The following is a 12,617-nucleotide window of genomic DNA, read 5'->3' on the forward strand; positions in this document are numbered from 1 at the left end:
ATAACATTTTATAAGCAGATAGATGAGTGATAAACTAACTTAGCAAAATCAGGAAAGGTGAGTACTAAGCCAGAGAACAAGCCCAGAGCAATCTGATTTGCAGCCCCGAAAGGCTAAGAAATTTTTGGCACCAGGTACTCCTTGATGTGGTGGTAAATGTAGGGATGAAATCAGGAAGACTGGCTACAAGTCTGCTGAAGAAGAATAAGAACTCTGGATCATACCTCTAAGCCAGCAAACAACTGGTTTACCTCTAGAGAAGCTAAAACAGCAGGTGTCAGGACAGAAAGACAGCACACACATGGCAACAGTATCATACTGCAAACAGGAGAATGAGGTAAATAGATGTACAATGAATGCCAAATGCCAAGACTTCAGCCTTCTTCCTTCACTCAGCAACCAGATTAAGCCAATGGTTTGAAAGATTCTTCCATGGCGAATCCGCTACCACTGGGAAAAGACCTCAAGGGTTCCCATAAGAAAAAGCCCAGCTAGACTAGCCTACAATAAAACTTATAATCAACCCCTCCCATATGCATAGAGATTCAAATAAACTCTTGGTGCCCCATTCTTAAATGAGTGCTCAGCCAAGGATCACAACATCTGAGGAAAGTTTCTAGCAACAAATAGAGTGGACAAAGGCAGCAAACAGAAAAAAAGCCTGGAAGAAATAGAGATCATGTAAAGATAGGAAAACTTAAAACAAACAAAAAACACTGTCATTAATATCCTCAAAGAGATAAGAGAGGATACTTCATCTGTGAAATAAGAACAGGATGCTATGAAAAAGGAACACTCACGTGGAGGAAAGAGCTCTTCCCTTTCTCATTTATTCTCATAATTTATTTGATTTTTTAAAATTAAATATCAAACCTCTAAAAAATATATTTAAATAATTAGGTCTAATGTTAATGGAGAGGGATGGAAAGGAGCACATTCTGGAACCTTTTAAAAATTTCGTTTGTATAAAGACAATGCACAATTGCAAATGTGCACACAGCACATACACAAGCATGGAAACACAACACTTGCCTATTTTCTTCTGAGATTTCAATTAAACTCTTCCGCAGAAAATGAAGCACTGAAACAAAAAGAATATAATGAAAAATTTTAAACTGTGAACTTTAACTTCAGCCCAAGAAAATATTTTAAATCACTGCTACCTAAAATATCATAGTATAGAAGTAGAAATGTAAAAGAAAGGAGTATGATGTATGTACCTTAGTCATCTGTAGTACTCTACTCATTGCCAAGAAACTTAAAAGAACCAGTTCCAAAGTGATTTATACAAGCAGACACCTCTCAGAATAAAGTAAAATACTAGCACTTACCATTTTCAAGAAGATTATTAACACTTGTTCTACCTGTGGGGGGAAAAAACACTGTCGGGTAAGGAGCATCAAGACCAAACATCATTTAACACAATGATGTAATGACAGGTGTGAGTCAGAAAAAATACTAGAAAAGAGCTGGCTTACCTAAGTCAAAGTTTTCCATACAGGAAGATAGATTGTCAATAACTTTCCTATAAGAGTATAAATCAGTAGTATTCAATTCTTCCTGAAGACGAGAAGTAAAACTTTGTATAGCTTCACTTAGAAAAAATTCAGGTAGGCCATTCAGTGAGCTAGAAAAAGAATCAAATATTAAAAATCTGACAGCCTTATAGTACATAAAAGGATATGGAGGGAGGAATGGGTGGTGAAAGGGAGGGAGGGAAATAATACAAAGGAAAAAATATTGAACTACACCTTCAAAATACTGTCAGAAAATTATAACTTCATACCACTGTCATTGGAACTCCCTGGTCTGTCATCTCTCAGCTGATCTCTTGCTTCCATCTTGCCTCCCTCCCATCCCCCAGACTATCCTCAACAGAGCAGCCAGAGTGATAGTACTAAAACACCAGGTTATTCCTCTGCCTAAAATCATCCAACAATGTCCCTTTCAGTCTAAGAAGTAGCCAAAGGGCTTTCAATGACTTACAAGCCCCTACACATCTGGTCCCACCATTATTTCTCTGGTCTCATCTTGATCCTTGTTCATGCAGCTCTAGCTACACAGCCCTCTTCAGGTCCAACAACATGTCAAAGTCTTTGTTCTTATTATTTCCTCCATCTGGAACCCTCTTCCCTCAAATATACCCAATAATCATTTCTTCACCCCTTTTAGGTCTACCTCAAACGTTCCCTCTATCAATGACATTAAGATACCTGAGATAACTACTATATTTTAAACTACAACCTCACCCTACCCTTGATGCTCCCTTTGCCACTTCTCTGCTTTATTTTTCTCCATAACACTCATGCCCTCTAATTCCTATATATTTTGCTTATTTGTCTATTTTCTATCTTCCCCTTAGAAGGAACCTCCTTTCTAGAGTGTTTTATTCACTGTATCCCCAATGCTTAGAAGAATACTTGACACATGGTAGATGATAACAAAAATTTACTGAAAGGATAAATTAAACGTAATGCCAATTTTACCTCAGTTAATCTAAATCAAAACCAGTAGGCATTTTTTTTAAAATCTGACTCAATAGTTCTAAAGCTTTTCTGGGAGGAAAAAAAATTCAAAAATAGGAATATTTTGAAAAAGAAGAGTCACTAGAGGGATGATTTGTTCTAGTACATAATTAAACCACATTATCAAACTACACTGAATAAAAGTGTGAATGCTGGGGTATACACAAATAGACTCAAGTCTAAAATTAAACTTGTGTTTATACAAGAACAAAGAACATAATAAGATGGCATTTCAACCATGTGGGGAAAAAATGGACTATTCAGTAGTTTGGGGGTAAGTGGCTCCCCATACAGAAAAGAAAACTAAGTTGGATCTCTACCTCACACTACAAACTTAATTCCAGATATATTTAAAAGTTAAACAAACAAAAAAAAGTATTCTAAGAAAAGAGAAGTAATTTTATATAATCTTATATTAGAGAAAATATATATAAGCTGAAACTCAGAAATCTATACAAAGGAAAATATTAGGTTGGATTACAAATTTTTTTTTAATTTTATAAAGCAAACACCATGAAGAAAGTTTAAAAACAAATAACAAAATAAAGCACTATATTCGGCACACAATCTATATGGGGCTCTTATAAATCAAAAAGACATTCTGTGGTTGGCTGCCATCTTGCAGGTATTCCCCTTCTTTGTTGGCAAAGCCCACCTCCCACTAAAGAGGCTAAAAGAGTGAGACCTCTCCTTCCCAGCCATTTGTCACAACCAGAGAGAGTGCATATGGCCCAATCTTGACAATGAAAATTGACAGAGCCTTCAATGAAAAGTCCCTTGAGACCTTCCACAAAATGTTTTTCTTTCCAATAAAAAGAAATGCAAAAGAGGAAATTTTCTTTTTCTTTCTTTTTTTTTTTTTTTTTCTTTTTTTGTCTTTTGGATGCAATACAGTCTATATGTAAGGTGTCTGTAATTGCCACAGCCCTCTTGTAACTCTAAGGGAAGACAGGGCCAACACAATGGGAAAAAAAGATGGAAAACATCAGGATCTTTGATGACATTGTTGACCACTTCACCAAAACCCTGGAACTGGCCAGGATTTCATCATTTGCTTTAGTGACACAATAAATACACTTGCTAAAAAAGAAAAAAAAAGAAATTCTGACAAGAAAACATACAAAAATAAGTAATCACGAAAAAAGTAAAATAGTCAAAATCCACGCATTAAAAAATGTTCAATCTCACTAGTAATCTGGAAAATGCAAATTATAGCATAATACCATTTTTTACCTATCAGATTTTAAAAGATTTAAAGATTAACTTTATTCATTGCTGGAAAGATATGAAGAAAAAGGCACTCTTATTCACTGTTGGAAGTATAAACTGGAATCATTTAGAGGCGAATACAATTTAGCAGTATCTATCAAACATTTTGATAGGCATAAATTTGGTCAAGAAATTCTACTTCTAGGAATTCATTTCAGAGGAATACACATATTCAATTATATACATAATTATCATTGCTATCATTGGTTATCATTGCAACACTGTTGGAATAATGAAAACTTAAAAACAAACTATCAAAGAAGAAGCAATTAAATATTGTGTAATATGGCACATATAAATTGTGGTACATCGTATTATGGAATATCTATGGCTGTTAGAATGAAGACTTTGGGAGGAAATGTAAAATGGTGCAGCCATATGGAAAAATGCAGGGAAATTCCTCAGAATATTAAAAACAGAACTACCATATGATCCAGCAATCCCACCTCTGGGTATATATCCAAAGGAGCTGAAAGCAGGATCTCAAAGAGAGATTTGCACACCACGTTCATAGCAGCACTTACTCACAATAGCCAAGAAGTGGAAGCAACCCAAATGTTTTATCAACAGATGAATGGATGAACACAATATGGTATATACATACAATGGAGTATTACTCAGCCTTGAAAAGGAAGGAAATCCTATCACATGCTACAACATGGATGAACCCTGAGGACATTAAGTCAGTCACTAAAAGATAAGTACAAATATTCTACTTATACAAGGTATATAAAGCAATCAAAATCATAGAAACAGAAAGTAGAATGGTGGCTGCCAAGGGCCAAGGGGAGGAGGAAATAAAGAATTGTTATTTAAGGGTACAAAGTTTCAGTTTTGTAAGATGAAAAAGTTCTAGAGACCCACAGCACAACAATGTGAATATACTTAACACTACCAAACCTGAGCACTCAAAAATGATTAAGATGGTAAATTTTATGTTATGTGTTCTTTTAAACCATAATTTAAAAAAAAAAAACAAAGAATAAGGACTACACTGACATGAAATATCTCTAAGACATTATTTAGTGAAAAAACAAGCTATGGAGAAATATGTAGAGTATAATTCCATTAATATAAAAAAAAAAAAAACTAAAATATAACACACACACTAGACCCAAAGAAAAGGTCTAGAAAGAGACATCAAAATGTTAAGTGATAACCTTTGCTAAGAAAAATAAGATAGGCCAGAAATAGTGTACTTCTATATTGTCTACTTCTACATTGCTTGAAGTTTTTACATCAAGCATATATTCCTGTACTACCTGTGTAATTAAAAATGTGTTTAAACCAAGAACAGAGGGGACAAATAGAGGAAAAACAGCAGGATGACAGATTTAAATTTAACCAATAATTGCATTAAATGCAGCTAGACTAAACCAGGTGTCAGCAAACTACAGCCCACAGCCTGATTTTTAAAGGCCCGTGACCTGAGAAGGCTTTTTATATTTTTACAGAGTTGTGATAAATAAATAAGTAAGTAAACAAAACAAAGTGAAACCATGTGAATGAAATTGTTAAGTGATATATTTCAGTTCAGTTTTACCAAACCACAGAAGAAATCTTAACTATTGGTTACTTTTGCTCAAACTAAACATTTAATTGCCTAACTTCTCTTTCTTTTTTTCCTTACCTTGCCAAAACTTTCTTCAAAGGATTCTTTAGATTCAAAGAAAGATAAATGCCTGCTAAAATATCCAAACAGCTTCGAACAGTGGGATCACACATGCCATTTTTATTTGCCTTCTCCAGTAAGGGCACAATCTATAATCCAAAAAATTCAAAGTCATAGTAATTTTTTTCTGATATCAAATACAGCAAAGTAACATCGATTCAAATACTCTTTTAAGTCTCAATTATAATGTGACATATTTTTCACACTACATTATTAAGGGTACTGATAAATACCTATTTCAGTATTTATTAATTTTTTAAAGCCATGCCCTCAACTCCCACTTTACCCTCCAGACCCACCTTCATTAAGAACTACAGACATGTTAATGGCTTAAGGTACAGGAATTCTGTAGCACTACAATACATTTAATTGATTTCCAAAAAAATATTATGCAGGTTCAAATAGTAAATCCTAATACTGAAATGCTAGTAAGGATAGTCTTTACTTTCTTTTTTTAATGCTGCCCCTTGAGATAAGTCTATACATTTTAAGTTAACTTTTTGATGTTCCTGCTAAAAAGTTTTGATTAACAGGAATAATTTTTTTTAATTTATCACCACAAAAAAGGTATGCACAATTACCTCATTAACCTATCTATTTACAGTTCCAATGGTGGCAGGAGCCTGAATATAGCTTCTATCACTACTTTGAATAAAAAGATATCACACAATGAACCAAAAAAACAAAACCCTTTTCTTTAAAGATACATTGATATTAAATAATTGGGAGCCAAAAATTGTCAGTTAACTTTAAAAGTCCATAATAGCATGATAATCTTCAAGATGCATCCACAAATATCAAATCAGCCTTACCTGTTTAACATAATGGATCTGTGACACTCCATCAGTGAGTTGCACACAACGTAATAGCAAAGAAGCCAGATTTTTCCCTTCCACATCAGCCAAAGCTACATAACACACACACAAAGATCTCTTCAGTGACTTAATAATATATGGACATGAATTTGCCTTTGTTATATATTCTATAAAATTTAAATATTTATAAACAAAACAAACTTGGCAGAACTTAGTCTAAAGATAGGAGTAGATAGACATTTAAGAAAATCATTTTACATCCAGCAAGCTCAATGTAAAGAACATGGAATAATTAAATAGCAAGAGTTTGAAATTATGTGATACAGAGTCCTAGAGATAAAAATACTCTTGTTTGCAACCTAGAAAAGAAATCAACAAATGAAGTCAGAAATCACTTACATCTCAAAGTTTCAAGGTCCGGATGACAAATGGTCAACAAAGTAACTTGCGTTTGTTTCTTCTTCTTTACACCCATTTTAAATAGATTTAACAGTAGTCACTACAAGAAAGAAGAGTTTTAAAATATTGTCTAATGCACTACTGACCTCAGTACTACTGACATTTTCGGCCAAATAATTCTTTGCTGTAGGGTGTTGTTCTGGGCATTGTAGGATATTTAACCCATCCTTGGCCCCTATTCACTAGATGCCAACAGAATCCTCCTCCGAGTTGTGACAACCAAAAAATGTCTCCAGATATTGCCAAATGTCTCCTGGGGAGCAAAGCTGCCACAGGTTGAGAACTACTGGTCTAAGGATTTCTGGTTCGAAAAACTTTTTTTTAAGCTCAAGAAGAGTTTATTACTGTCTAAAGTTACTTTTACCTACTATTACTCAGTCTTTATATTGTATTTATTTTACTTAATTTTTAGGTTTTCTCTTGGGGGGGTATTTATGTTTTAAAATACAGCAAAGATTCATTTTAGTAACAACAAAGAAACCAGCATAGTTTTTCAAAAATTAACTGGGCCTACCTAACCTCAGTGACTTCTTAGACTGACAGATCAGGAGGCATCATAACACATTGTATCTTGATTCCTGCAAAGTATGTGATAAACTTTCACATATTATCCTTGTGAGTTCTTTTTAGTTAACAGAGTTTGTTTTAGCTAACAAGGTTCATAATGAACTGAACACGTGTACTCAAAGAATACACACTAATAGTACTGTGCCATCTATAGACAAGTCACTAAGGAAATGTCACACAGGGCTCTTTTCTTGGTAGTTAGCATTTTTAGTAGAGTTTGTAATGTAGACATGAGAGGACATAACACAGTGAATTTATAAAAGACACAAAGCTGGAAGGACATGGTGGATGATGGAATCAGGATTAAAAAAACAGCTCAATAAACTGGAATAAACTTACCAAGATGAAATAGAAATAAATGTAAAGTGCTACATTTAGATTAGAAAAATATAACCTAGAAATATAGGATGGGGAGACGAGGGGAGGCAAAACGTGATTTGAAAAGTTTGAATATTATGTGAGCCAACAGCACAACAGGACTGCTAGAAACCACATTAGAAGTCAGCTAGATCAAGGGAATGCCTAACTCTTTGGTCAACTTCACAGGGCAGGGGACATGCAGAACACTAGGTGCTGTGCTGGTGGCCACATCTTAAGGAGCAAAAGAGCTGCTGTTGTCAGAGAACTGCTTTGGAGAGAAGAGGAAAAGATACATTCTGTCTCAGATGCTATAGAATTTGTAGATGTCTATAGAATTAGGAAAAGTCAGTGCAAGCTTCAGGGAGGTTGATTTTAGCTCAATAAAAGGGAAAAACTCATTGGTCCAATTATAGAATGGGCTGCCTTTCAGAGAATTTTCCAGCACTGGGAATATACAAACAGAAACTGAATGAAACCTTTTCACCAGGACTCCTGCAGTAACCTCCCAACTAGTCTCCAAACTTGCTTCCTTTCACAGTCATCAAAGCAGTTTTCTTCAAATCTAATCATTCTCTTGCTTAAAACATTCCAAGGGCTTCTATTTACACTTAGAATAAAATACAAACCTGAGACTTTGGTCTTCAAGGCCCTAAATAATCTGGCCCTACCTTCCTCTGCAGTTCATGTCAAATTAATCTTCTTTTCACTATCTCAGGGGCTTCGCACTCCCTGGTGCTCTTACTTCCATCTAAGGGACCTCACACTTGCTGATACCTCTGCCTGTCATGCTTATTCCACCAAATCTTTGCAAGGCTGACTCCTCATCATTCAGCTCTCTTCTCAAATATTACCTCCTCCAAGAAGCCTTCCATGACAACTCTGTCCAAAATGCCACGACTCCTACTCACAAACAGACCATTTCTATTACTTCATTTTCTTCATAGCACTTACTACCACCTGAAATTACAATAACTTGTTTATTTGTATATTGTCTGTCTTCCCTAGTGATAAAATCCATGAAGGCAGAAACTTTCATCTGTTTTGTGTACTGTTTTAATTCTCAATTCTCAAAACAGTACCTGGCATATATTAGGTGGCTTAGTGTCTGATGAATAAACAAATCAGCTAATTAACAACCACTTGTCAGAGATGTTCAAAAAGGAATGTATGCCTTTAATGGCAGAAAAGTGGACAACTTGTCATCTTAAGTACATTCTATAGCCAAGGGACAAGCCAGTCCCGACACTGAAGAACCTAAGGTCCCTTTGCAAAGAAATCAATACAGCAATGAAATGTGAAAAGTCACTTAACAGAAAATGGCAATAAAGATGGACACAGCTAAAAAGGCATTGACAAGGTAAGAATTTGAAAAGTGACATGACTAGATCAAGGGGGATATTATTGGGACTCATTTCCTAGTGATCACCAACATACAAAGTTTAGAAGGGATAGGGACAGACAACTGGGGATAGTATTCTCTGGTGAATGGTGAGCAAGTTTGCAGCAGGCTTTGATCTTGGAACCCTCAACACTGCACAGAAAGAGGTTTGGGTGCTTATGCGTGCTCAATGGATGCCTAAACGTTTGTCCTGAAGAACCTGGCCTCCCAATAACGGGAAATCCCGTGCCCACCCTAAGGCACTGCTTACATGCCCAGAGATGCTCAGCAAATTATACTCCTGACCTTCTGACTGCTGCTTCACTCCCAACTACACCTTTCTGGCTGACTCCCACAAACATTCAACCACGTGGAGTCTGGGGAATGACAGCTGAAAAAAAAGTGGTTAAGATGCTATCTCCATGGAGACCTACGCGACCGAACAACAGGTTCGCGACCGCCAAATTCTCGCGTAACTAAAGGACGGGATTAGGTATGTCGCCTGGCGACCCTAGCAAAGTGGAGGAGCCGAGCGGTGGAGAGTCGGGCGCCACCGCGGTTCCGGCAAACAGGAAGCCTGGGAGCCAAACCTCGTGCCCGTGAGCGTCTGAGAAGAGTCGCAGCCGTCACGCTGAGCCCCGGAAGCTGGTCTAGGTCTACGGTGTCTCCGTGGCTCTCAGCGTGGTCTGTAGTCCACTACCGGGTCAGGGTGAAGAGGACCTTGAGGAGGAATCATCGCGAGAATTGAGCTAATAAGCTCCTCCAATCAGGAGTCCAGGGAGGTCGTGATGTCACCGGGGAACCGGTGTTAGTGAATTTGGTCAGACCCTACTTTGAAAGAGTCCGCGGTGCTTTAACTCCAGCCCTGGGGCGAACGCCGCCCGCCTCCATCCCCATAGGGCAGCTTAGATTGTGGGCTTCACAGCCCTGAGTGCCTGGGAAGCATTTTTACCTCAACCCAGACGTTGCACCCTTCTCCACTCAGCTTCCTCAGCGCAAAGACGAGGAGAAAACTGACTCCGGGCCTGGAACCAGGAGCCTAACGACTTTAGAGCCTGTGAGATGGGGTAGGGAAGGGGACGGGCATTCAACCGAAGCCACAGTAAGAATTTTGATCAAGTTAAGAAGTACTGAAGTGAACTAACTTACGCCAGAGTGCATGTATTCATTCAGCAGTAAATACGCGCTATTGTTGAAGCATTGCCAGGTGCTAGCCTTGGAAGTTATCCTCTGGGACGTGTATATTACGGAGATAATCCATTTATCAGATAGTTCGGTTTGTTTTTGTTTTTTAGGTTCAGTCTTTTAAAAATACATAAAATAAGTAGGTGCCAACTTCTACACTAAGAGCTAGGAGAAGGGGGTAAGATCAAGAAATAGGCAGTAGGCTATGTTCAAATGCAATTAATTTGGGAAATACTGAGAAACATTCCAGTTCACCAAACCTTTAGTAAAGAATGAATTTAAGTTTTTAATCTTCACTTTTCTGAATTTTATCTCACCTTCCCTTGTTTTTCTTTGTAGTTTTATCGTATGTGTATGTGTCACCAAACATACCTTATTTTGTTTGATTTTGAGCTTTATTTATGGAATCGTTTGTTTTCTCGATGTCTTTGCTTCTTTCAGCATTGCTTTTGGCATCCTCAGAAAAAATTCATGTAGTTTTTCATTTACTGTTGTATAGTATTCTATTGTTTAGCATACCATATTTATCCATTCTACTCCTCTAGAGATTTGGATTTTTTTCCAGCTTTTGCTCTAACAGTGCAGCTTTGAACTTACTTGTACATCTCAGCTGATGAGTGTATGCAGAACTTTCTCTGTAGCAACTTTTTTCCCAATATTTTTGACCTGGACTGATAGTAAGAAATACATTGTACCTTAAACCAACTACACGTAACTGCTCACACATGTATAACTGAAAGAAAATTTCTTGAAATATTTGTTACTCTACAGGAGCTATGTGTTCTTATTTTTTTAACTGTGGTAAAATACAAATAACAAATTTTACCGTCTTAACCATTGTTATTTTTAAAAAGAGATAGAGAAGAAGAAGAAAAGAAACAATAGGCCCAGGGTGGAGCCACTAACCCCCCAGGTCAGCAAACCAAGACTTAATTGTAGTTTCAACCTCTCTCAGGAGTGGAATTTCTTGGTCAGCACTGGAGAGGTAACCTTACCTGTAACAATCCTTTCTTTTCTCTTGTTCATAACCTCCTTGTCCTGCCCCCATTTCTAGAAAAGCTTTCTGTTTTGTACCACTGAAGGGGTGCCTTTCTATTTACTAGATGGGATGCTGCTTGGTTTATGAATCATTGAAAAAAGTCAGTTAGATCTTCAAATTTACTTGGTTGAATTTTGGTTTTTTAACATCATTTTTAAGGGTTTTCCTTTTTTTAATATATGTTATTTCAGGCCTACTGAAAACAATCAGTGGATTTCAATCATTTTTAAATTTTGGCTGAGCCATTTGAAAGTAAGGGGCAGACACTGAGACTCTTCACTGCACTCAGTTAGGGCGTGAGCTAGGAGGGAAACACAACAAACATCTCTATGAAAAGGTGGTAATTGCTGCAGAAAAACTAGGGGAACTAGAAGATGAGAATGGAGTGGAGGGGAGATCTGTTACCATTTTAAATAAGGTGGTCAGGGTAAGCTTCCTTGAGTAAAGATTTGTAAGAGATGTAGATACCCTGAGGAAAAGCATTCCATGTGGAGGGAACAGCCAGTGCAAAGGTGTTAGGGCAGGAGCTTGGTGTAGAAGAACAACAACGAGGCCAGTGTGGTTGGAGCCAAGTGAGCAAAGGGATAGGTAATAGGGAATGAGGCAAAGGAGTTTCAGTAATGTAAAGCCTTACAAGGACTTTGACTCTAAGTGAAATGGAAAGTCATTTTGAGCTGAAGAGTGGTAGGATTAATTTATAATTCAAAAGAATCACTGAAGCTACATTGTTGAGACTAGACTTTAGTGGAAGTGGGAAGACCAGTGAGTGAGGAGGTTGTTGCTGTAAACTAAGCAAGCAAGATGCTGGTGGCACAGACCAAGATGGTAGCAGTGGAACATGTGAAGAGTGGACAGATTCAGGATATGATTTGGAAGTAAGCCAATGGGATTTTTCTAAAGGATAGAATGTGGGGTATGAGGAAAAGAGGAGTCAAAGATGATTCCAAGATGTCTGGCCTGAGCAACTGGAAGGATTAAGTTGCCATTCATAGAGTGACGGGCAGAAGTTTGCTTGGAGTGCATTTGAATGGGTTTAAAAGAGACAGGGAGGAAAGGAATTGACAATGACAAGATTAAGCAGAGATCACTCCGGTACTTCTAGTATATAAGGGGCAAATAAATGGAGTGGTTAACTCCTGGGGGAAATAGAGGCAAGATTAAAGTTAAGATTTTAAAGATTGAAACAGTAACATGTTTGGAAAAGAGCCTTTTGTTTTTGTAGTCACCTGGCACTACCAACTTGAGACCACTTTAAATTAAATTCTCTGCTAGGGGTTTTTCAGAACACAGCATGAATTTGGGCCATGAACCTTTTTTGGAATGCTGATATATTTTATTTCTAAAAATG

The 12,617-nt window shown here is 37.1% G+C and overlaps 1 protein-coding gene across 3 annotated transcripts in view; it reads right to left on the reverse strand.

The window, feature by feature from the left end:
• Positions 1 to 9,749, reverse strand: part of THADA (THADA armadillo repeat containing) — a 286,708-nt gene extending 276,959 nt beyond the window's left edge. For all 3 annotated transcript variants that reach the window (XM_032497409.1, XM_032497410.1, XM_014560974.2), the window contains exons 1-7: positions 9,636 to 9,749; positions 6,681 to 6,780; positions 6,279 to 6,373; positions 5,425 to 5,555; positions 1,479 to 1,627; positions 1,332 to 1,364; positions 1,033 to 1,081 (exon numbers count right to left, since the gene is read on the reverse strand). In XM_032497409.1, coding sequence (XP_032353300.1) covers positions 1,033 to 1,081; positions 1,332 to 1,364; positions 1,479 to 1,627; positions 5,425 to 5,555; positions 6,279 to 6,373; positions 6,681 to 6,756 — 533 coding nt within the window. In that variant the 5' untranslated portion in view covers positions 6,757 to 6,780; positions 9,636 to 9,749. The remainder of the gene's footprint in view (positions 1 to 1,032; positions 1,082 to 1,331; positions 1,365 to 1,478; positions 1,628 to 5,424; positions 5,556 to 6,278; positions 6,374 to 6,680; positions 6,781 to 9,635) is intronic.
• Between the last annotated feature and the right edge of the window lie 2,868 nt (positions 9,750 to 12,617).

The sequence above is a fragment of the Camelus ferus genome, chromosome 15 (genome assembly GCF_009834535.1).
Source record: "Camelus ferus isolate YT-003-E chromosome 15, BCGSAC_Cfer_1.0, whole genome shotgun sequence".
In the NCBI taxonomy this organism is placed as follows: Eukaryota; Metazoa; Chordata; class Mammalia; order Artiodactyla; family Camelidae; genus Camelus; species Camelus ferus.